Here is a 26,312-nt window from a genome sequence, read left to right as displayed (position 1 = left end):
AATTCCCTGAGAACCCCCCCCTTCCACTGCTATGAAGAGCCCAATCTAGTCTATTGGAAAATGAGAGGCCATGTGGAGAAAAAGCAAGGCACCCTTGGCTATAGCTAGCACTAAGTACCAGACAGGAGGGAGAGGCCATCTTGGACTACTTACCGTTCTTCTGCCATCAGATGAATGCTGTTCCATGTGACTCTAGGTGGTAGCAGAAGAAACAGTCAATTCATAGAATCTCTTTGAAAAGAATTTTTAAAAATTTAAGCCATTAAGTTTTGCAGTGGTTTGTTATGTAATTGATAACTTACATACCTTCTTTGCCCATCAAGGGAGAAAATGGCCATTCTGTACACATTACAGTTAGACACTAGCACTTTGACTCCAGGTCTGGTGCTTGCTTAAGTCATATGATGCAGCAATAATGACTTTTCATATCAGAGTCAGCTATATACAAGGTAACTTGGGCAAAAGTCAATATTCAGTTCTGACAAGTCCTTTCACATCCTGTGGCACAAACCCCTTTCTGTATTCTATGTATCTTGTAAGGTTTTGGGGGATGGAGGGAAGACAAGTCAGATAGCAAATGTTGGTAATTGTTTTCAAACTTTGTATAATGGTACTACTACTGCTATTGTGGTAGAACATTTAACCTAATGCAGTCAATTCCCTATTATCCATAATGGAAGGCTATGCTAGCATGGTTGAACCAAATTCAGTATAATAAACTTTAATTTCCTGGAATGATGGAAGAGAAATGAGACCCCTCACTGGCTTGAAGGAAATTCCCACGTCTGGCGCTAATTAGCAATGTATCTTGAGCAAGTTATTAACTTCTTTAGGCCTTGAGTTACCCTATCTATAAAAATAGAATTATTGATACTGACTCGCATAGTTGTGAGAATTCACTGACATTTATAAGTTATGGAAAAGGATGGCCCAATGTAGTGCCTGGAACCATGGAGAGTAGAGACAGCATAGTGTAATGGTTATGTACGTAGGTTCTGGAGCTAAACCGCCTGAGTTTAAATCCCAGCTCTGGCACTGAATAGCTGTGTACTTCAGGCAAATTAATCTATGTCTGACGCTTATCTCATCTGTAAAATGGGGATAACAGCAGCAGTTATAGAGTTGTTGTGAGGCTTAAATAAACACATGTAAAGGGCTTAGCACAGTAGCTAAAATAAGATTAAGATAGAAATAAATTGATGAGAGCTTAATAATTGTTAGCCAATTATTATTAGCAGTACATGATAGAGCCCTTATCCTTATCTCCTAATCTTCTATGTCAAAGCTAAGCCTCAAACTGATCATTTAGATTTCTTTCTTTTCTCTTTCCATTGCTCTGTCAGAGTGTTACTCCAGGAAGTTAGTGGTTAAATAAGGAGATATTTATTCAACAATCCCCAAAATAAGGTGGAAAAGATTGTAAAGATTTACTGACAAATGCAACAAGTTTTTGTTGAATGTCAATACTAAGTTAGGCACAGTTAGATACACTATTATTTCATGTACTGTATCTGGTATCAAATAGAAAAGCTTAAGAGAGATTATTATCTGTTTTGATGGCATCATTAACATATTTAATTTATAATGGTATTCCTTAGAAAATACGGTTTTATCTCCATATGTCTTCCAAGTTGCTATAGGGCATCTATTTGATCTGAGAAACTGACTGCTCTTTAGATCCAGGCATGCAATATGACGTTAGGATCAAAGTAGAAAGGAAGCAAAATAAAATAAGGTTCATAAGGAAAATAATCTTAGAAAGACTAACATGTCTTGGGGGTAAAATGCGCATGTATTTCACACAATAAAAACAACGTTCAACGTCAAAAACAGTAATAAGAAACTCATTCAAATCAGCATTGCCGATACAGAATTAAAATGGGATTCAATTTTGTGATTCCATTCGCAAATCTGCAAAGTAGGAAGGATCACCCATTTTCCTGTGACTGGTCAAGCAATTTAATGATTACAGTAAATACAAAGTTCTTTTGTAAATGACTCTGTTAATGATTGACTTGCATTTGAAACCACATTTCAGCTCTCTCCCTTTCCCCCTTTCCCCTGCAAAAAGAAAGAGAATATGAACAGTAAGGAAAACATTTAGAAACAAGACCTAGTGGTTGCTATAATTTGATTCTTTAGACACAACAATGCTTTCTTATCATATAGGTTATTACAGTATCGTCAAGTATATCAGGTAAGCAGATCAAGTGCTTTGGAGTCTCTCTATAAATATCAACATCAGGCAAGAGACTATGGCTGTTAAGGACTTGGTTCTGATCAGAACAGAATTCCTTAAAATACTGTCTTCCTTTTGGTAGCAATTGCCCTTTTGGATGTGAGTGCTTGTCTCAAAAAGATTTGCAGATAAAAACAGAAACAGCAAAAGGGGCTTACCCCAGGATACCAACCAACTGTAAACCTATTATAAATGAGAGGTAAAGAGCTTCACAACTCAATCTACTATTTCTAGGTGATATCAGAAAAATACTTTAACATCAAGATCACCAACAAATACTCCCCCACTTTCAGATAATGAGCTATTTCAGCTTAGAGTGACCATATTTAATTTATATTATCAGCACCTAGCACATAGTAGGCACTCATTTGTTGAATGAGGAAAAAAACTCTCATCTGTCCAAAGATAAATTTCAACTAAAATAGTTATAATAAAATGTTTATTGTCTTCACATGAAATTACATGAACTCTACTCCCCCACATAGTTGAGAACCTTATGTTTCATTTTAAAAAATATTTTAAAAATTGCTTATCTACACAACAAAAACGATGTCCAATGTAAAAAAAATACTTTTCTAGTTTTGAACTATTGGAATTAGTCTCAGAAGAACTCATCTGATTGAATTTGATACAAGGTCTTTCTCAGATTACTCTGTGTAATCTCCCAATTCTGCATGATGCTTGCAATACCCTTCAGCTGTCAGTTCTTCTGATCTTTATTCAAGGCCCAAAGAAAGAAGATGGAAGTGGACTGAGATAAAAAGGATAGCTTTGTCTATGTTCATATAGTGGATACATTCAAGACATATATATGAGACAGAAAGGGCACCTCTGCCACAGACTAAGTCTTTGATCTGGGTTAAGTTAGTTCACATCTCTGAACCTTGATTTTCTCATCTTTAAGACAGATTCATCCTAGAATCTTTTAGCTCCAATGTTCTATGATTTGGTTTCAATTTAATAGAGGCACACACTGACACGCTAATACATTTTGCTGGAGTTTGGTCAGTGCTTAGCAAATCAGAAGCCAAATACTGCTCCACTTCTTATTCCACATCTATACTTGAGGCAGAAGCTAATGAGAGCTGGGCTCCAAAAAGGCCCAAGTGCAATTCTCATTTTTGGCTGGAGCAATGCCCGTATGTAATTCAATAATTTAAATAGTGTCTAGGTTTAAATGCCAGAGCGTTTTTGTTTTTCCTGACACTGCACACTGGAATTACATGAACTCTGTTCTACTGCTGCCCTATTCCCACCCCTAGAGATTCTGCTTAACTGATCTAGGTGCAGCCTGGGCAACAGAATTTTTATCAGCTCTCTGGGTGATTCTAACCTGAGAAAAAGGTGACTATTGGCATAGAGCAGTGATTCTCAAACTTTAATGTGCATCAGTCACCTGGAGGGAGTATTAAAACAGATTGCTGGGTGCCCTACTCCATTTCTGATTCAGTAGGTCTAGGGTAGAGCCCAAGAATTTGCTTTCCTATCAAGTTCCCAGGTAGTGCTGATGTTTTTGTCCAGAGACCTCTCTTTGAGAACCACTGCCAGTAAGGAAATATTGGTGGTGGCACCTGAAGTCCTGAGTTTAAATCCTGATTCTACTATTACCACCTATGTAATCTTAGTAGAACAATTTATTCTCTTTTCTTTAGTGTCTTTTTAACAATACTTAGACTTCAGAGTTGTGAGGCATGAAGAAACAGTGTTACCAATCAGGGTTTAGTTTAGTACCTGGCACAGAATGTAGTAACAGGTATTAATTTCCTTTTTCTATTATACATTCTAGATGGTGTGATTAAGTTAAATCAATAGCATTGGTTAAAACTTGGCAGGAAAAGAGAGACGACTGAAGCAAACAATGTCTTATTAGAATTGTATGTATAATATAGGATGATAAATGTAGCAAAGTGTTTTAAGTAAATGTCTTAAAAAAGATTTTCATTCAATTTTTAAAACTTTGAACATAGTAATTTAGGTGGGAAGAATATTACCTACAATCGATAAAGTGATAGAAATGTTAGTCAATCTATAAATAGGATGCATTTTTTAATGACCTACAATGGACTCCAATACTTCATCTATGATAATAATTTAATTTTCTAGAGAATCAGAAATAAGAATATAATTGAAGTAGCACACTTGCCTAAACCTTTACTATATTGATCTTTAAATGCTATTTAATTCCAGAGAAAACCTGAATTATTAAAGTGCATTGGAATCCCTATTATCAACCAAAGCAAAACCTCTACCAATGATGGGATAGGTGTTTTTATTTACATATACCAACAAACAAAAAACAAAATAGCTTTCCTTCCTGCTTGCCATTTGCTTCCTTTTGTATGTCTCAAGGTCCTCTCAGGAGTTAATGTCCAAACCCCGAAAGGAATCCTGGGAGGAAAGCAGGCCCACTGCAGAAGCTGCTGCACATTCCTCCAGATACAGGGAGGACACCCGAGGTTGTGCCTCCACAGAGGGGCTGGTTGAGGTGAGAACTGGAATACTGAATGCAGTTGTCTAAGTGAGTCTCAGAGGTACTGAACAGTTCAGGTCTGAAGGCAGAAATCCTCTTAGGATTGTTTACAGCAAGTTTCTTCTTATACCAATAGGTGACCCAGAGGCAAGGTCTTAACTGGGGTTTTTATTTTTAAAAGCCTTCCCTTTCCACTCTGGCCTGATGCCATTACGTGACAGCTTTCTTTTTCTGAATTCCTAAAAAAAAAAAAAAGAAAATGTGTCTGCACGTCTTTGTAGCTGCATCATACTCTGAAAAGTACCATTTCTTTTATTATTGTTCTCAACTATTACTTAACCTGATGATATACTTTTAACTTCTCATCTATTTATGAATTCTCTTGACTGTGAGCTCCTCAAGGGTCCTTAACTTGTTCCCTTCCTCCATGCAACTTTCTCAAGTGCCTCTATTCTCAGTAACCGTTCCCTTTGGTTTGCAATATAAATTTGACACTAACTTACATTGCCTTGCCTATGGAGGTAATTGTTTATTATTTTATGTGTAAAGGTGTTCTATTCCCAACTGGAACCAAAAAAAAAAAAAAAACCCTTTAGGAATGGAGGCTAAGTATTTTGCTTCTTTGTAAAAGTCATAACAAAGCTGATGTCCAATCAACATTTATAAAATTCTTACCAGATGGTCCATGCTAAAAATTGGACACAACTGACTGCCTGAGGGAAAGTCTTCATACTCTTGCTGTCAAGATTATATAAAGCCTATAGCCTGGCCAGTATATTTAGAGGATGGAAATGATTTTCTTTAAGCCAGAAAATTAGTCTTGGTTCAGCTCTCCTTAGTGCTTTAAAACCAACCTTCAATACCACACGAACAGGAGGGTTCCCACCTCATTTATCTCCTTGGTATTCCCTAACATCCATTCATCCGTAAGGCTTCTCCTTGAAACATCCACCAAACTTCCCTAGCCGCTAAAACAAACAAAACTCTTTTCTAAGCCTTCCCCGCAAAATGATTTATTCATTAAAAGCCATAACCAGCGTTCAGAACCTTTCAAAAAACAGTAGCAATCCAAATCCTTTCAACTTAACTGAATTGAAGCAGAGCTGATTTCATGCCCATCCTGCTGGCAGCAGTCCCTTTCTCAGATTTTGCCTGTTAGTCGAAACAAGACTGGTAGATAGCCTGAGTTTTTTCACTGGGTTGGTTTGGCCCCATCGTCATAGTTATAGCTCTGACCACAGTCATTCCAGCTGATCCTTTATCAGGTCTGTAAGGTACCAAAACAGTCACTAGGGTAGCCCAGAGATTAGTAAGGTTTATATTTACATCTCCCGAGTTTTTTAAACAGACTGACTTGCACAAAGCTGGATTATGTCATTTTACCTCAACTTCACCGCAGCTATTATGAGAAGAAATATTGTTCTAAGATTTTTAATTAGCTGCATCCTCTCTTAAGGCTCACTCTCTCACTCCTGCTATGTATCGAATTCTTCAATTAAGATTATCCCTTAATTCTTACATCAGAAACCCAGAAACCAGAGTTATTTCTCTTTAATTCTCCATAAGGCATCACTATTATACTATCATATATGAATATGTGTATGTATGTGTGTGTGTGTATTTTTTTTGCTTTCTTAAAAAAGTAGAAATTCTCTCTTCATTCACCTCTGTTTGATACAAAGTAGGTGCCCAAGTAGGTAGTTAGAAATTAAATAAAGGACACAAAAACTTCCCAATGAAGATCATTAAAGAGAAAAATCCTTTCTTCCTCTTATTACAGCTGATCTTTGACACATGCCAGGTAAGAAAAAAGGAATCACGCATGGTGATGGGAAGACTGGACCTCTCCCTCTCTGGGTTGCAGCTGAACTTCTATTGGTGGTCCTAGTAAAATATATAACTCTTCATTTGTTCTAAGCAAGTCCTTCTTTCAGCATTCCTTCAAACAATGCCTTTACTCTCCCACCAGAGTATGAGGATTTAGAGATTTTGAGCAGCAAGGTTCTGGTTGGGTAGCAGTCTCTTTAAATTGTGTGTTGGCTATGTAGAGAGAGGGAAAGTTATGGGAGAATGGCAGGGGAGGAGGGTGAGAGAAAGAGAGAAATGTATCTTCTTCTCCGGGAGCACTGGAAGAAAGCAAGCCTTTCAAAGTCGTTGCCGGTATCTCATGAAGGCCCAGGCTGCTACCATGATGAGGGCAAACACGGGCACCAGCACCACAGTTATGGGAATACCACTTGGCTCCCCTTCACCGTGATGTCCTAGAGGCCCATTCTGCACCTGTAACTGGAAGGGGAAGAAAAATGTTAACTGTAGTGACCAATGTGTGTTTACCACAACTGAAATGTCCAAGTTGACACATTACCTAGGTCTACAGTCTCTATACCACCCAAAGCTGCAAACCCCAAGCACTATCGAACAGGAGTCCTCTCTGTTTGTCCTGAGTTGATACAACAATCTCACCAATTCTTTGGAAACAAAATAAATCTGATGGGGAGGCATTTAACCTTGCTGTGCTACTGACCTAAAGGGACCCCTGAGATAACCTCTTTCTATTTCTGTACTGTCTCCACCAAGCTATATGTGTATCATACCAGGAAAATGAAGATATGAGGTGAAGCCTGTTGATCCTATAGGGAGCCTGGAAATTACTGGCCAGGGGCAGGGTGTGTCCATCTTTCTAGAAAGATTATCAGTCATCAGAGTGCAATAAGAGCAGATCTGAGCAATGTTAACACAGGTGCAATGCCATTATTTAGAAATACTTCCAATTCCCAAAAGGTACCCACTCCTTCCGAAGGTGGGGTCCTGTCCTTCATCCCCTATTCTGTAATACTAGGCAAAGATAAAGGTGAAACCTATATGGAACGGAAGTAAAAGACTCAAAGGTAAATAAGTAAAAATAAATCATATCCTAACAGTTATAATTTTTCATTGCCTAAGCATTCCATTTTGAGGCTGGTGGTCTTTCTTTATTTCAATCAATTTTGTAAAAGGTAGCCTTTCTTAACATTACCTTTTTTTTAAACCATTTTTTAAAACTGAAGTATAGTTAATTTACAATGTTGTGTTAGTTTCAGGTGTACAGCAAGGCGATTCACTTATATACATATTCTTTTTCAGATTCTTTTCCATTATAGTTATTACACGATATTGAATATAGTTCCCTGTGCTATACAGTAGGTTCTTGTTTATCTATTTTATACATAGTACTGTGTATATGTTAATCCCAAACTCCTAATTTATCTCTCCCCCCTCTGCCCCCACTATCCCCTCTGGTAACCATATGTTTGTTTTCTATGTCTATGAGTCTATTTCTGTTTCATAAATAAGTTCATTTGTATCACTTTTTAAGATTCCACATATAAGTGATATCATACAGTATTTGTCTTTGTCTGACTTACTTCACTTAATATGATAATCTCTAAGTCCATCCATGTTCCTGCAAATGGCAATATTTCATTCTTTTTTTACAGCTGAGTAATATTCCATTACACACACACACACACACACACACACACACACACCCATCTTCTTTATCCATTCATCTGGACACTTAGGTTGCTTCCATGTCCTGGCTATTGTAAATAGTGCTATGAACATTGGGGTACATGTATCTTTTCGAATTAGATTAACATTAACTTTTAATAGGTAAGTGGCAGCAACTGTGATGCCATCTTTAATTAGATTTAATCTCCTCATTACAATCCATGAAACTCTGACGCCCTCAATCTGAAAGACAAGACTGAACAAACTACCTTTTCTATCCTCTATCCCACCTCTACATCTTTCATTCATTTCCTGATGAGATGTCCTGAGAGAACACACTCAGTAGAAAGACATGGTTTTTAGGGCTAGGCCAATTCCTTGACCAGAAGAATCTGTTTTGTTTGGAGTTATTTATGGAAGTTTCCTAAAAAATGAACGTTGGAAATCACTTCTCACATGCCTTCAAAAAGAACTCTAATCGTATCTAAAGCGTATGCCTATATTTGCTTGCCTTTACCTATTGCATACATTCTCCCATGCTTTCGAAACAAAGAAGAGCCAAGGCAGAAGCAGCTGAATACCAATGTCTCCTATCAACCTGTTTTCTAATCCAGCACGCTGAGATTCTGCTTGCAACCCCAGCTGTTTTCTCAGATATCTTTCGTGCCTTGCCCTCTCCACTTTTTTTTAACTATCTCCTGTTGAACTTTGAAGCCTCACTCAGGAGTTAATGAAGCAAAGACAGCATCAGTTCAAGAGGGAGTAACTTTAAAGGTACAACTAAACTGTGTTGTAAATGCATTCCAAAGTCCTTCGTGCTATGGGAGGAATTATGTCCACTCAGGCTTCTCTTCTCATTATCCAAATTATAAAACACTAGGAACTAAGGAATGGATGTAGAATAGGTGCTAACTTGACTGAATTCTGAATCCCATTTCCTTTTTCCTGGAGCTCCCCTTTGAGCACTAGAACTTTGGTCAAGAGGATCCCCAAGTTGATAAGAAAAGGGTTCGTTGTGGTGATAGGGAAAAGCACATAGTGGGTATCAAAAAACCCACCATCGTTGCACTTAGAGTTTCATAAATAAGAATGTTCAAGGGCAGACATATATTTCCTTCCCTAGTAAGAAATAAAATTGATTCCGGTTGTATTTTTCCCCATTTATTTTAATTTGGTTGTCAAGCTTTATCTTTAGGGCACATTACCTTGAAGCCAGGACCTGGGTTGCAAACATACTGTTATAAATTTCCTTTAATGATAAGCAGAAGTCTCAGAAGACCCCTGCCTGTGCCAGACAGGTTTTTCAAAAGAATGACAGTGAAAGGAAAAAAGCCAAACACACCACTGAAAATTACACCACATGGTTTATTCACAACGTTACAAAAGCCTGGCGGCAGCAAATGACACCTACCCTGTGCTGCACTCTCAGGGACACAGCATAGCCTGCATTACGAAAGAGGTCTACAGCATCCTGGTGCAGCAGGTTCTTTAGGTCTTGGCCGTTTACCTGCCAAAAACAGCAAGGAAAAGTAGTAAGAGACGTAGAATGTGAACTCTCATAAGTCAAAGATTTACTTTCATGTGACCAAAGATTTAAAAAACAAACTCCTACAGAGCAAATTCCAAGGGCTAGAAGAAGGGGTAAAGTTACTTAGAACTCAGAGTAACTTTTTTCATTTTTGAAGCTATGTTTTCCTAGAACTGAGGTTACATGGGCCATCTGAAGAGTACCTAAGTTTACAACAACAACAACAACAACAAAAGGAATCTCTCCTTTTTCTGAGCTCCTACTGCCTGCCCTGTTTTGACACTTGGGATTCTGTTACTGTATATGTATGTCTTCCACGAGTATCAGCCTGCTTCCCTACAGCTAACATGGTCTCCCAGGTTATCACTCTATCCTTTATACGTCTAATCCCTGGCATGGCCAGCTTCAGCTCTAGAAATACAACTCTGAGAAGCTCTTCCACAGTTTAGTTTGATGTGGTACAAATCTACTAGCTCCTTCTATTGTTCTTGTTTTCTTTTGAACAATTTCCCTTGACTCCATGGATATCCCTATCCTCCTCAAATTTACTAAAAACCGTATTTCTGTGATGATACAAACTTCTAAAATGTCTCGGTGAAGGTGAGTCCTACTACTTAAAGGTGAGAGATGTGAAGGACTCTGGTATTAACACTGCTCAGTGTCAGGAGTGACACTGGCCACAAGTGGTATCTATTCCATGCTGCAATCAGTGACACAGCATAGCGTACTTTATGCAAAATCTACGTATCTTTTATACATGTCCATGTCAGCAACGGCAGCAAGAACATCTAATATATTTGGTAGGTTCTGTGCTATATGTTTTACATACATTATCTCACTGAGTAATCACAATAATCCTATGAGGTAGACACTATTTTTATCTTGTTTTCACAGATGAAAAAACTGAAGCTTAGCAAGGCTACGTAGTTTACCTAAAGTCATAGTAAGTGTAGAAGCTAGGGCTATAGGGGTTTTATATCCTGGAAGGAAGACTAAAGTGCCCTGGCCTTTTACTGCTCCTTCTGCACGATTATTCCTCCACCTTGACTCACCAGCTATTCTTTCCTCAGCTGAAGATCAAGTCACTGACTTATTCAACCTTCTCATCTTCCTTGTCACAGTTTTCCTTCTCCAAGAGGTTCAAAATTGTCCCTCCACGCTATTTCCTGCCAATATCCTTGTGAATTAATCTATCAACACTTTGGCCTTATAAACTGTCTACCTTTCCAAAGTGAAGAATTCCTGCTCTATTCCATTCTAATCGCCAATTGGCATAAGCCTTCAGCTTCAACATTAGGCATGCTACAGCTCCAATATCTCAAATTCTTAAAAAAAAACAATTTCTACTTTCTTCATACTTCCTATACCTCTGTGAATTCCCCCTTTATCCTCATCAAAGCATTTTACACATCTAGGAGTTCCTATTATTTCAAAAAAGCACTTGGAAAACTATTAGAATCCCTCATCCCCACGATCTTCTGCCAGCTTTCCAGTCCTGGGCAACACACTGCATTTACTTTCCTTGTCATCAGTGTGTTTAATATTCCTAGAGAAAGATACACAGTCACATTCTCTACCACAGATGCATACTAGCTGGCTCCTGCTGCATCCTTACAACCCTTCTCATCTGGTGAACTCCCTAATAAATATGCAGTGGTAGCTGTTCCAAGACCTTTCCTACCATCAAACTCCAACTCCAATCACATCTCTCTTCTCAGCAGATTCCTTTGCCTTATCTTTCTTGAGAATACTGAGAACTTCTGACAAACACTTCTCTCCACTTTCTTTCCTTTCCCCTCAGTTCCCTGATCTCTCTTAGTGCTGCTTCCCCCTTACTTCTGAATTAGAGTCCTTTATCTAGGCTAACCCATTTACTAGTGCTCTTGATCATGTTCCTTCCAGCCTCCTGACAGAACTTAAGCAGTCACTTACCCTCTTGACTCCTTAAGTATTATTGTTCTCTGCTCCTTCTTAACTAAAGTTACCCTCATCTATTAAAACACACACACACACAAGTATTCCTTGGAACCCACCATCACCCTCTTCCCATCTTCTTTCTCTCCTCTTTCTTTGCCAATCTTTTTGAAAGAACTGTTTCATGCACTGTCTCCACTTCCTCACCATCCGCTCCCTCTATTTCCTTGTGTTCTTAGTATATGAGGTGGGGGGGGGCGGGCAGGGAAGAACATGCTGCCCCTGCAGGTCAGCAGTAACTTCCAACCACCAAATCCTATAGCCCTTTTTCAGTGTTCAGACCACCTCCTCCCTTCTGCAGTTCTCTCTTGTCTTAGCTTATGAACACTTGGATCTCTTAGTTCTTGCACTGTTCTGTATCCCTTCCTTCCTTCTTAAGGTAAGTAAATATTCCTCAGTATCAATAGTCCTTTGTCCTCTTCTCTCCCATGGTGAATTTTCACAATTTCAACTATAATCTGCTAGACAACTCCCACATTTTCATCCCTACTTCTACTTCTGGATTTGCCGGTTTCCTGCTGGGTACCTATTCTGCCAGCTGGGGCATATTCTGTTAAGACCCCAACTCAACATATCCAAAGCCTCTTTTTTATTTCCCACAAAACCAAACTATCCTGACTTCTTTCTTATTGACACTACCATTCCTTCAGACTAAAATTTTGGTAATATTTAAAAACTCTCTGTCAATCTTTACATACAATATATTGGCAACTCCTGTAGTCTAACATAATAACATTACTCATATGTTATTTTCTTTCTATTGCCCCTCTCTTTAGGTTATGAATACTCTTAGTTGAACTACTGGGATCGCCTTCTCTCTAATTTACTTTCCTCTGGGTCCTTCCTCATTCTAACCTATTCAAACATTACGTCTCCAGATCAATCTTCCTGAAGTATAATTCTGTTCATGCCACTTTATTGCTCAAAAACAAACACAAAACCGGGAGCAGGGGAGGAAAGCGTGCATGCCTGATTTCTCATTCTGGTATGCAAAGTCCTCCAGGAAATGAAGGACTGGAAACCTACCTTTCCAGTTTAATCTTTCATTACCCTTTCATACATCCTATGCTTTAGCTAAATCACACAACTCACTGATCCTGGGACATAAAACATATATTCTTACCTTCATACCTGGGCTCAAGCTATACCCATCATCTGAATACCTTTCCCTTTTAAAAAATTCTATTTATCTCCCAAGACTGATCTTAAATACGATTAGTCATGCTACCTATATAGTGTAGAAATGAATACAGGGTTTTCTAGTTGATAGACTGTGATTTCATGCTACCAAGCCACCTTCTGATTATGTCTTGGTTTTCTGGCCGGTAGATTTGTCAAAGGGAAAGAACTGCAGAATTTCTAGAACCATCACAGTGAATTCTCAGACTCAGTTTTCTAGTTAATTCCTGGTAGAGAGAGAATAGGTATGAGATTGCTGATGGTAGTGGGAATACTCACGTAACTAAACTTGCCCATAGGGTAACTGCATTTCTCATTGTAAAGAAATAGGTATTTTCTCTCAGAGGCAGACAAATAAGTTAGTGATGCAGTCTTGTCAACAAATGCCAAAGATGTCATAGCTCCATAACAGAGCCAAGTTTCATAATGATATGAATCCAAGTGGGAAAACTGAGTCACTACATGACATTCAATGACAGGAATACTGAGCTCAAAATAATCTTTGCTGTAGCCGTCAGTTTTAATAGCCGGGAATCACTGTATATTTATTATCATGTCTGGAGCTGTCTATCCATTTTACATGTACTAACTTATTTAATCTTCACAATAGTCCTGTAAGTTTGGAACCCCATTTTATAAGTAATAAAACTAGAGAGGCTATGCAACCTTTCCATGGACATACAGAATGGAGGTAGCAAAGCTAGGATTCAAACTCAAGCAGCCCAGCCCCCAAACCTTCACTAACAACACTAAACTTTAGAAATTTACATCGTAAGCAAGAATTTTATTTCTGCAGCCTATCACTATCCATCACATTAATGTTGTAAATTAAATTTTTATTGGTTTTGGAGTTTCAGTTTTATGTGTTATACTATACGTTTAAAAAAATTTAGAGTTGTATGAAGACACATGGTGTTTATATGTTAGTATTTTTATTCATTTTATATATTGAAGTGGCATTCACATTAAAAAAGCAATTTAGTTAAGTGCCACTTCATTGACAAGGCCTTTCTAGACAACTGCACTAGATGTGAATGATTTACTTCCTGAATCTCCATACTATGTAACTATCTTAAAGCTCAAACTGAACTGTCTTGTAACACTTTACGTTGGACTGTAAATAACTTAGGCTGGATCTCAACTCATCATTATCACCCCTATAGTACCTGAATACTGCTCTGAACAACATTTGAGGATAATAAATGCCACACGATTTCCTGAGGTTTGGCTGCAGAGTATACTCTGCAAAAGCCATAACTACACAAAGCCTGGGTGACATTTATTGATATTACACAAAGCTGAAAGGCCTAGACTCTAATAGCAGCTCTAGCTGCCAATGACTCAGTGTGTAATCTTGGTCCTCATGTGAGTTTACTTTTGCTAGCAGGGAAGAAAGACATTGGGTGACATCAGGCAAAGGAGCACAGGCCAATTATACCTTTCAACCCTCCTAGTTAATTCTAAAGGTATCCTAATGTATGAGGTCAGTTACTCTAATTGCTTAAAAAAAAAAAAAAAGAGGCCTTTTAGAAATGCAAAGGGAGTTTCTTTTTTAAAGAACCATTTCTCGTCCTTTGTCCAAGTATGCTGGAGGTAAACCAGCTCTATAAAACAAATGATGATTCTTTTTCAATTGACAATATATCTCTCTACTCCAAAGCCAAATTTGCTTTCCAATATTTACCTCCTCTAACTGCTTTTACAGATTCCAGCTCATACTGACTAACCTCCAAGTTCTGTAGATTTTTACCCCTAAATATATGTGGAATCCACTTTCTCTTTATCACCATCCTTATTAATATAGACCAGAGGTTCTCAAAGTATGGTCCCAGGACCAGCAGCATTAACTTGGGAACTTGTTAAAAGTGCAAATTATTAGGTCCCATCCTAGCAATCTGGTGAAGTTTGAGTTAGCTTTAACCTAAACTGCCTGAGTCTTCTCCACACCCAGCCTACTTAATCCACAGATTCCATCAGTGATTTTCCATTTACTGAGTAGTGATTTTTCAAATATAAGTCTGTTGACCCATTCCAAAAGATAGTGAAGTCAATCCAGTGGGTCAAGACCAGTATTTAATTTTAAGTAAGTGAAATTAGAAGAAAACACAAAATATTAGAATGCATCATATATAGAAGAAATAGGTATTATTTTGTTAAACTTTGCTTCAGTTATGTGTGTGTGCATGTATTTCCTATTATGGGTCATAATTCAAAATGTCTGAAAGACACTTGCCTACAGCAGTGCTTCTCAAACTTTATTCATGGGCTTACCCAAGGATCTGTTATAATGCAGATTTTTATCTCAGTGGGTCTGGGTCTGAGGAGCTTCCTGAGACTCTGCATTTGTAATCAGCTCCCAGGCGAAGGCCAGATTCCTTGGACCTCACTTTTACTATCAAGAGCTATTCATTCAACTGAGAAATTTTAGAATACTGCTAAACTTGCTACTTCAGTTTCCTTAACTCATGATATTATAAGTTATATTAAACTTGAGATATGACAGATTTGCAACATGCTAGAAAATTTTGTTAACTGAATGTTCAGAGTGTTGGGATTGTGGTATTCTAGTTAACTGATGGGGAGTCATACAATTTTTTGCTTTAACTGTGGTTGTTATCAATCTGTGAGTTTCCTATTTCTTGCCTTAGGAAAGGAGTAAACTGAGTTAAAATATGTTTTCTTGGATGATAAATAATTTTGGATTGCCTTAGGATAATCTAACATTATCTTAGGATAATGTAAGAGTTACTGGAGCACTAACTATATAGGATAATACAAATACAGGTGTATAAAATATAGAAAGAATGGGCTCAATTTAATAAGCACTGACCTCAGATTATACTCTGGATATTTTCATTTTCCCCCAAAATCTTGAAGTGAATTACAATTTGGGGGGAGGGGTCCTCTCTTTCCATTAAAGTTGAAGGAAGAAAAAAAATAGATTATCTAGCTCCAATTAATCAAGCCAAACCAAAAAAGTTATAATTCATTCACAGAGCAAATAATTTACTAGATGCTTACTCTGTTCCAGCTACAGGCCTACATGCTGCAGATAGAGATGAGAAGACAAAGACTCTTCCTTAAAGGTACTTGGTCTAAAGGATTCTGTATATTTCAACGTCTCTGTAGCTGATTGGATGAGGGTTTCTGGTGGGTCTTCCCCATTGATCTAAGACCACAGACTGGTCTTTCATTTTCTTTTAATTTTCCATGGCACCTGGCAGTGCTCTGCAGGCCATCAAATACAATAGTTAATATATGTTGATGACTACTCAACTCTTTTATTCACCAAAGTAAGAATTCTGTTTGAAGAGAATAGGAAATGCAGCTGACTAATGGCCCAATCCATGCCATTCTGTTATATAACAGGTTTGGTCAAAATGGAACATTAATCTGTATCCTATAATCAGCTACATCACCCTGAAGTTATAAGTTTCATTAAACATGTAGAGTTCACTGAGAATTGACTATTCTTGACTATCTACCTCCCTTCATTTAGGTAGACACACAGGAGAAATGAGAAACCTACATAGTTTATTTTTTTACAAAAATGTAATTTTCCCAGGTTCTCTGATAGCCTATATAAATATTAAAGCATTCTCACCATCACACACACATACAAATGAACTTTGGGTAAGGACTCTCCAACCCTCATCTCAACTTCAGATCTTTTCTTCTATTGGTAATATCTGTTTTTGTTTCATCGTTGTCAGATACAACAGGGTCTTAAAAATCATTTACATTCATCCACAGTGATCACAAAAAATTAAATTTCACTTTTGATGAGAAAGGAGAAACTGCATGATAAATCATGCAGTTATTTAACTTTAGAACTTGAAATTAAGATAAAACATGGGCATTATTTAGGGAGAAATGGAAAGATTAAATTAATAGTCATTAATAACTCACCTGAAATCTAGACCACTTAATGATACTTCTATTAGTTACCCAAAATGGATATGCACTAAGGAAAGGACATATTATTAGTCTGATTATCTGGCAACAGTTAAAAGAAAGAGTTGGAGCAAATTTTACAACATGGAAAAATAACCATGTGAGGAAACTAGGGAATCCCGTAAAGAATAAATGAGAATATAGGCTAATAAATAATTTAGCATCATTTTACAGAGATTCCAAAGCCAATTATAAGTGAGTACTTAAGTACATCAAAGAGATAATTAAAGTGAGCTCAAGAATAGATGGAACAATTTAATGGTTAATACCTAACAAGTTCACTTAAGGATACAGTGGGAATAGGATGGTGAGGCAATATTTCTTAAGAAACAGGATCTAGAATTTGAATTTTGGAGCAAACTCTTGGCAGGGAAACTGGAGTCAGGGAATATAGCCCTAGATAGAATAGAGAATATGCTGGCCTTTTCCTCTTGCGTAAGCTCCATCTTTTTCTCTTTCTGTCGTCTTTTTTTTCTCTCCGTTACCTGTCTTATATTTTTGCCTTTTCTTTGCCTGGCATTTCTTCCTCTCTTCTTTCACATACTTTTTCCTTAATTGGCTAGAACATAACCTTGAATCAATGTCGTACATATATTTGTAGTGTTTTATATCTTGTAGAGATCTTTGTAATAATTCTTTTATTTTGATAGTCAAGTCCTCTTCGCTAAAAATTTTAAAGACAAATGAGCTCAGTTTCTTAGATATCTACTTTTCTTTTCATTAACATTTATCTCCTACCATACCTTTTTAAGAAACTTGAGTGGCCTTCAAATAATTTCTTTTCTCTCTGAGGTGATGGCTCACATAAGAAAGGCTCCTTATCTTGGCTTGTGTCTAATAAATTCTCTCACACTGAGGTTTATGTCTTTTTGTTCCCTAATTCTACCCTTAATAGAAAAGACTAATTTCAGTTTTTATACAGAACCATACATAAACTCTATTATTAAATAACCATGCAACTTTCTGTTTAGGATAACGAACCCTAGCTCCTCACTTATCTTTTAGGAGGCAATATAGTATATGGGTTAAGAGTAGAGGTTCCAAATTCACAGACCAAGTCCTCTGCCATACACTAGTTGAATGACCTTGAGCAAGCTGTTTGACCTCACCAAGCCTCAGCTTCCTTAGCTGCAAAACAGGCATAATAATTGTACCACTTCATAGGGTTGCTACAATATTAAATAAGTTTAAAGTTCTCAGCATACTGCTTGGCACAGAGTGCTCAAAACTTTCTAACCATTCTCATTTTTCAATAATTTACATTTAACCAAAACTTTTTGAGTAACATGGCTCTCTTCTTAACCCCTGTATTTTTCAAGTCCTTCTTCACCATGGAACCTAGTTCCCAGCGTTCTGGAGAGAATGCAGTTATCTGTCAAAATATTAAACTGCATAGTTTCTAACTACATACTATATTTTAATCTTAACCCATTCTCAAGTTTTCCTTACTGTATTTCCTGATCCAAAAGGGCAGGCAGGAATCTTCCCAAGGAAGGAGTTGGGGGTAGGGACTAGGGTCTAGGGAGCCAGGGACAGTGAAGGAGGTGGAAGCCAGTTCTCACCGAGAGGATCTTATCACCCTCCTGGAGCCGCCCATCCAGGGCTGCAGCCCCGTTCTCTTTGATGCGGCTGACGAAGATGCCACTGTCATTGGAGACATACTGCTGATCTGTGCCACCGACGATGTTGAAGCCCAGCCCTAAGAAAATCATGGAGGAGTTGTAAAGGAGATAGGGGTGAAGAAGAAGGAAAGGGATTAGAGAAGAGGAGAAGGAGAAAGGAAAGGCCATGTGGCAAGGGTGGGGGTTGGGGAGTGGGGGGGTAGGAGGCGGGGAAGTTAAGACTGTGATGTAGCTGGTGGCTAGTCATGGGCAAGGTAAATGATTAGTATCACCAACAGAGGTCAAGAGTACCGAGAGTTGCCCACTCAGACCAGGCAGGACTAAAAATACAAACACAATGATCAACATGGTTAGGTGAATATAAAAAGAAAGCTCTATACTGAGCTCAGTGAAAAAATAATGCTGATTCTTTTAAGATGTACTTCTGCTCACATTTGATTTTGATTCTGTTGGTGGCATTCAGAGGCCCCAAATCTTGACTTTCCTGCTTAGAAGAAGCTATGCTTTAAACTAATCGGCAAACGAACGGTTCCTTATTTAGTAGGAGAGAGATTCTTAAGCAAACCATCCCCTCAATACTTCTCCTAACGTCAGGAGAGTTTGTGGATGGTGGTGCTTTGGAAGAAATGACCTTGGGAGTTCATTTTTTTTTTTTTTCCTAGTTTGAATTGAGGGGGCAGTACTGTAGGCGTTGGCAGAAAACCTGGGAACTAAAAAGGTAACTTATGCTTCATGACAGGACTAAATCACCAAATTCACTCTTCTTTCCTTTTATACCTCAAGTACAAATAACCACATCCTTGGGTACAGTGATTGCCAAGTTTTATTCACTATAGATAACTGATAACCTATTGATTAGCAACTACCCATTTCCCCCTTTTCCTAGCCCCTGGCAATTACCATTCTATTCTTCACTTCAATGCGTGATTATTTTAAACAAGGATAAAATTTCAGTTATGCAAGATGGAAGTTATGGAAAGCTGATGTACAACATTGTGCCTTATAGATAACAACAGCCTTATTAGACACATAAGAATCTGTTGAGAGCAGATCTCATTTAAGTGTTCTTACCACAATAAAATAAAACTGAATTTAAAAAAGAACGAAAATTGACTACCAAGGTAATTTTTCCATGGACCAAACACTAAGTTGTGGGAAGGACTTCATTTTACAAAACCATTTATATAGGGATTTTATCTATGCAATAAAAAGAAATGAAAGAAAAGGGAACTTCCCTAGGGCTTTCTTTATGTCAGGTACTGTAGAATTCAAAGCCACAGTGCAAAGAGAAAGGAGATAGTTAGGAAACAATTGAAAAACAAATATCTGGTGGCACAACTGGAAAAAACAGCCATAATCAGTAGCCTCTTCTACTGATTTCAACAGAAAACAGATACTTAAAAAGGTGAGAGGAAAGCTTATAAGTGACCCTCACAATATTAACATAAGCAGTAGCGAATCGATCTATGATTTATGGAAACACATGGCCAAAGAAGGAAGCAGCAGGAAATGTCTAATTGAAATATCATACCTCGTGTACAGTGTACCTATAGCTAGAGAATGAAAAGAAGAATACATAATAGAAAGAACTTCCACTGGAAGATGACTATTTCAGTTTCTTTAAAGGGTAGGGTATGAAAATTTTATGTTACTAAATGGTTTCCCTCAGAAAACTCTTAATTTGAATCATAGTGGGTGGGAGGTATTGGAAAGGGGATGGGAGGTAGTTAATTTAGATCAGATGGAAAGGTAGGTGGACCTTGATTATAAAAGGCTTTGAAATAACTTTAAGACTGTGACAGGTTTGAGCAAGGTGGTTGAGGCCAACCAGCCTCTCTCACTACTGGAAGAAACTATCTGGAGAAAATCTTTCAATGAAATTCAATATCCTCACCAAACACTAGAGCTGCCTCTGGGGATCCTGGAAACAGGAAGTATGTGTTAAGCAGCTGAATGCAACATAGTAATTAGGGAGAAAAGGGACTCTGCTACTGCTTATTTAAAGCTACAGAACAGTGATTAAAAAAGGAGAGTGGGGCTTCCCTGGTGGCGCAGTGGTTGAGAGTCCGCCTGCCGAGTCGGGGGGCACGGTTTCGTGCGCCGGTCCAGGTGGATCCCACATGCCGCGGAGCGGCTGGGCCCGTGAGCCATGGCCGCTGAACCTGCGCGTCCGGAGCCTGTGCTCCGCAATGGGAGCGGCCACAGCAGTGAGAGGCCCGCGTACCACAAAAAAAAAAAAAAAAAAAAAAAAAAAAAAGGAGAGTGGATGGTGACCTAAATTGGAAGGAAATCCAAAACAGAGTATGTGTATAGCTGATTCATTTTGCTGTACAGTAGAAACTAACACAACATTGTAAAGCAACTATACTCCAATAAAAATTAAAAAGAAAAAAAAGGAGAGTGGAAAAAAATGTTACCAAAATTTTCTATAAACAAACAAGTGTAGTCTATTCCCCCCATCACATTATATAGGCATGTTTATAACCATGCTTATTGCTACTTCAATTGTAAATGAACCACACCAATTAATATGAGAATTTCTGGACTGACATGAAGTCCCTTTCTACGGTTACAACATTTACAAACTGAACTTATCTATAATTTGAAGCATCGCTGCAATAAACGGGAATCACCGAAGAACTGAGTACCAATACTACCAGTTTGAACCTGGGCCCCATGGATACCTACGTAATCCTCTATCCACTTACTCAGTAAAAATTATTGATCATTTACTGTGTGTCAGGCACTGCATTATATTCTGAGGAAAACATAAAGCTAAACTGGACAGTCCCTGCTTTAACAACAAATAGAAATTTATCCTTTTTCCTGTACCTTTTAGATTCTGCAGAAGTCAATTAAAGTCAGAAGACCTGGCCACAAATTCAACTCCATAACTTACTTGGTATGCGGACTAAAACAAGTGAGTGTATCTCTGATCCTCAGCTTCTTCTGTAATGTAAGGATTATAAATTCTGTCCTCTCTATCTCAAAAGATAGTTGTTAGCATCCAATAACATAAAATCTGAAAAACTCCTTTATAAACTATGTAGTGGTTGCTATATGGAGTAACTGCACTAAGAGTAGTTGTCAATAAACTAGTAGTGCCTGGAAGATGGCGGAAGAGTAAGACGCGGAGATCACCTTCCTCCCCACAGATACACCAGAAATACATCTACACGTAGAACAACTGCTACAGAACACCTACTGAACGCTGGCAGAAGATCTCAGACCTCCCAAAAGGCAAGAAACCCCCCACATACCTGGGTAGGGCAAAAGAAAAAAGAATAAACAGAGATAGAAGAATAGGGACGGGACCTGCACCAGCGGGAGGGAGCTGTGAAGGAGGAAAGGTTTCCACACACTAGGAAGCCCCCTCGCGGGCAGAGACTGCGGGTGGCGGAGGGGGAAAGCTTTAGAGCCGTGGAGGAGAGCGCAGCAACGGGTGAGGAGGGCAAAGCGAAGAGATTCCCGCACAGAGGATAGGTGCTGACCGGCACTCACCAGCCCGAGAGGCTTGCCTGCTCCCCGGCCGGGGCGGGCGGGGCTGGGAGCTGAGGCTCGTGCTTCAGTCGGAGCGCAGGGAGAGGACTGGTGCTGGCGGCGTGGACACAGCCTGCAGCGGGTTAGTGCGCCACGGCTAGCCAGGAGGGAGTCCGGGAAAAAGTCTGGACCTGCCTTAGAGGCAAGAGACTTTTTCTTCCCTCTTTGTTTCCTGGTGCGCGAGGAGAGGGGATTAAGAGCGCTGCTTAAAGGAGCTCCAGAGACGGGCGCGAGCCGCGGCTAAAAGCGTGGACCCCAGAGACGGGCATGAGACGCTAAGGCTGCTGCTGCCACCAAGAAGCCTGTGTGCGAGCACAGGTCACTCTCCACATCCCCCTTCCGGGGAGCCTGTGCAGCCCGCCACTGCCAGGGTCCCGGGATCCAGGGACAACTCCCCCGGGAGAACGCACGGCGCGCCTCAGGCTGGTGCAACGTCACTCCGGCCTCTGCCGCCGCAGGCTCACGCCGCACTCCGTGCCCCTCCCTCCCCCGCGGCCTGAGTGAGCCAGAGCCCCCGAGTCAGCGGCTTTAACCCCGTCCTGAGCGAAGAACAGACGCCCTCCAGCGACCTACATGCAGAGGCGGGGCCAAATCCAAAGCTGAGCCCCTGGGAGCTGTGAGAACAAAGAAGAGAAAGGGAAATCTCTCCCAGCAGCCTCAGAAGCAGCGGATTAAAGCTCCACAATCAACTTGATGTACCCTGCATCTGTGGAATACCTGAATAGACAACGAATCATCCCAAATTCAGGAGGTGGACTTTGAGAGCAAGATTTATGATTTTTCCCCCTTTTCCTCTTTTTGTGAGTGTGTATGTGTATGCTTCTGTGTGAGATTTTGTCTGTATAGCTTTGCTTCCACCATTTGTCTTAGGGTTCTATCCGTTTTTTTTTCTTTTTCTCTTAATAATTATTTTATTTTAATAACTTTATTATATTTTATCTTTATTTTATTTTACTTTATCTTTCTTCTTTCTTTTTTCCTCCCTTCCCTCCTTCCTCCCTCCTTTCTTTCTTTCTTCTACTAATTCTTTCTTTTTACTTTTTCTCCCTTTTATTCTGAGCCGTGTGGATAAAAGGCTCTTGGTGCTGCAGCCAGGAGTCAGTGCTGTGCCTCTGAGGTGGGAGAGCCAACTTCAGGACACTGGTCCACAAGAGACCTCCCAGCTCCACACAATATCAAACGGCGAAAATCTCCCAGAGATCTCCATCTCAACACCAACACCCAGCTTCACTCAACGACCAGCAAGCTACAGTGCTGGACATCCTATGCCAAACAACTAGCAAGACAGGAACAAAACCCCACCCATTAGCAGAGAAGCTGCCGAAAATCATAATAAGTCCACAGACACCCCAAAACACACCACCAGACGTGGACCTGCCCACCAGAAAGACAAGATCCAGCCTCATCCACCAGAACACAGGCACTAGTCCCCTCCACCAGGAAGCCTACACAACCCACTGAACCAACCTTAGCCACTGGAGACAGACACCAAAAACAACAGGAACTACGAACCTGCAGCCTGCAAAAAGGAGACCCCAAACACAGTAAGGTAAGCAAAATGAGAAGACAGAAAAACACACAGCAGATGAAGGAGCAAGATAAAGACCCACCAGACCTAACAAATGAAGAGGAAATAGGCAGTCTACCTGAAAAAGAATTCAGAATAATGATAGTAAAGATGATCCAAAATCTTGGAAATAGAATAGAGACAATGCAAGAAACATTTAACAAGGACCTAGAAGAAATAAAGACGAAACAAACAACGATGAACAACACAATAAATGAAATTAAAAATACTCTAGATGGGATCAATAGCAGAATAACTGAGGCAGAAGAACGGATAAGTGACCTGGAAGATAAAATAGTGGAAATAACTACTGCAGAGCAGAATAAAGAAAAAAGAATGAAAAGAACTGAGGACAGTCTCAGAGACCTCTGGGACAACATTAAACACACCAACATTCGAATTATAGGGGTTCCAGAAGAAGAAGAGAAAAAGAAAGGGACTGAGAAAATATTTGAAGAGATTATAGTTGAGAACTTCCCTAATATGGGAAAGGAAATAGTTAATCAAGTCCAGGAAGCACAGAGAGTCCCATACAGGATAAATCCAAGGAGAAACACGCCAAGACACATATTAATCAAACTGTCAAAAATTAAATACAAAGAAAACATATTAAAAGCAGCAAGGGAAAAACAACAAATAACACACAAGGGAATCCCCATAAGGTTAACAGCTGATCTTTCAGCAGAAACTCTGCAAGCCAGAAGGGACTGGCAGGACATATTTAAAGTGATGAAGACGAAAAACCTGCAACCAAGATTACTCTATGCAGCAAGGATCTCATTCAGATTTGATGGAGAAATTAAAACCTTTACAGACAAGCAAAAGCTGAGAGAGTTCAGCACCACCAAACCAGCTCTACAACAACTGCTAAAGGAACTACTCTAGGCAAGAAACACAAGAAAAGGAAAACACCTACAATAACGAACCCAAAACAATTTAGAAAATGGGAAGAGGAACATACATATCGATAATTACCTTAAATGTAAATGGACTAAATGCTCCCACCAAAAGACACAGATTGGCTGAATGGATACAAAAACAAGACCCATATATTTGCTGTCTACAAGAGACCCACTTCAGACCTAGAGACACATACAGACTGAAAGTAAGGGGATGGAAAAAGATATTTCATGCAAATGGAAACCAAAAGAAAGCTGGAGTAGCAATTCTCACATCAGACAAAATAGACTTAAAAATAAAGACTATTAGAAGAGACAAAGAAGGACACTACATAATGATCAAGGGATCAATCCAAGAAGAAGATATAACAATTGTAAATATTTATGCACCCAACATAGGAGCACCTCAATACATAAGGCAAATACTGACAGCCATAAAAGGGGAAATTGACAGTAACACATTCATAGTAGGGGACTTTAACACCTCACTTTCACCAATGGACAGATCATCCAAAATGAAAATAAATAAGGAAACAAGCTTTAAATGATACATTAAGCAAGATGGACTTAATTGATATTTATAGGACACTCCATCCAAAAACAACAGAATACACATTTTTCTCAAGTGCGCATGGAACATTCTCCAGGATACATCACATCTTGGGTCACAAATCAAGACTCGGAAAATTTAAGAAAATTGAAATTGTATCAAGTATCTTTTCTGACCACAACGCCATGAGACTAGATATCAATTACAGGAAAAGATCTGTAAAAAATACAAACACATGGAGGCTAAACAATACACTACTTAATAATGATGCAGCAAAACCAGTTCGAAGAGGGAAGTTTATAGCAATACAATCCTACCTTAAGAAACAGGAAACATCTCGAATAAACAACCTAACCTTGCACCTAAAGCAATTAGAGAAAGAAGAACAAAAAAACCCCAAAGTTAGCAGCAGGAAAGAAATCATAAAAATCAGATCAGAAATAAATGAAAAAGAAATGAAGGAAACGATAGCAATGATCAATAAAACTAAAAGCTGGTTCTTTGAGAAGATTGATAAACCATTAGCCAGACTCATCAAGAAAAAAAGGGAGAAGACTCAAATCAATAGAATTAGAAATGAAAAAGGAGCGGTAACAACTGACACTGCAGAAATACAGAAGTTCATAAGAGATTACTACAGGCAACTCTATGCCAATAAAATGGACAACCTGGAAGAAATGGACAAATTCTTAGAAATGCACAACCTGCCAAGGCTGAACCAGGAAGAAACAGAAAGTATGAAGAGACCAATCACAAGCACTGAAATTGACACTGTGATTAAAAATCTTCCAACAAACAAACGCCCAGGACCAGAAGGCTTCACAGGCGAATTCTATCAAACATCCAGAGAAGAGCTAACACCTATCCTTCTCAACTTCTTCCAAAATATAGCAGAGGGAGGAACATTCCCAAAATCATTCTACGAGGCCACCATCACCCTGATACCAAAACCAGACAAGGATGTCACAAAGAAAGAAAACTACAGGCCAATATCACTGATGAACATAGATGCAAAAATCCTCAACAAAATACTAGCAAACAGAATCCAACAGCACATTAAAAGGATCATACACCATGATCAAGTGGGATTTATTCCAGGAATGCAAGGATTCTTCAATATATGCAAATCAATCAATGTGATACACCATATTAACAAATTGAAGGAGAAAAACCATATGATCATCTCAATAGATGCAGAGAAAGCTTTCGACAAAATTCAACACCCATTTATGATAAAAACCCTGCAGAAAGTAGGCATAGAGAGAACTTTCCTCAACATAATAAAGGCCATATATGACAAA

At 38.9% G+C, this 26,312-nt stretch overlaps 1 protein-coding gene across 3 annotated transcripts in view; it reads right to left on the bottom strand.

The window, feature by feature from the left end:
* Positions 1-1,773: 1,773 nt before the first annotated feature.
* The window catches only part of SYNJ2BP (synaptojanin 2 binding protein), a 47,732-nt gene continuing 23,193 nt past the window's right edge, over positions 1,774-26,312 (bottom strand). Inside the window, exons 2-5 of one of the 3 annotated variants that reach the window (XR_009518322.1) lie at positions 18,396-18,532; positions 9,610-9,705; positions 5,798-6,995; positions 1,774-4,948 (exon numbers count right to left, since the gene is read on the bottom strand). Coding sequence is in view for 1 of the 3 variants with exons in the window: in XM_060004318.1 (XP_059860301.1) it covers positions 6,855-6,995; positions 9,610-9,705; positions 18,396-18,532 (374 nt within the window). In the remaining 2 variants the exon portion in view is untranslated. Of the gene's footprint in view, positions 6,996-9,609; positions 9,706-18,395; positions 18,533-26,312 lie in introns of all 3 variants that reach the window. The other 2 variants (XR_009518323.1, XM_060004318.1) reach the window with 2 other exon arrangements.

The sequence above is a fragment of the Delphinus delphis genome, chromosome 2 (genome assembly GCF_949987515.2).
Source record: "Delphinus delphis chromosome 2, mDelDel1.2, whole genome shotgun sequence".
Lineage (NCBI taxonomy): Eukaryota > Metazoa > Chordata > Mammalia > Artiodactyla > Delphinidae > Delphinus > Delphinus delphis.
This window is presented reverse-complemented; position numbering and strand designations above follow the sequence as displayed.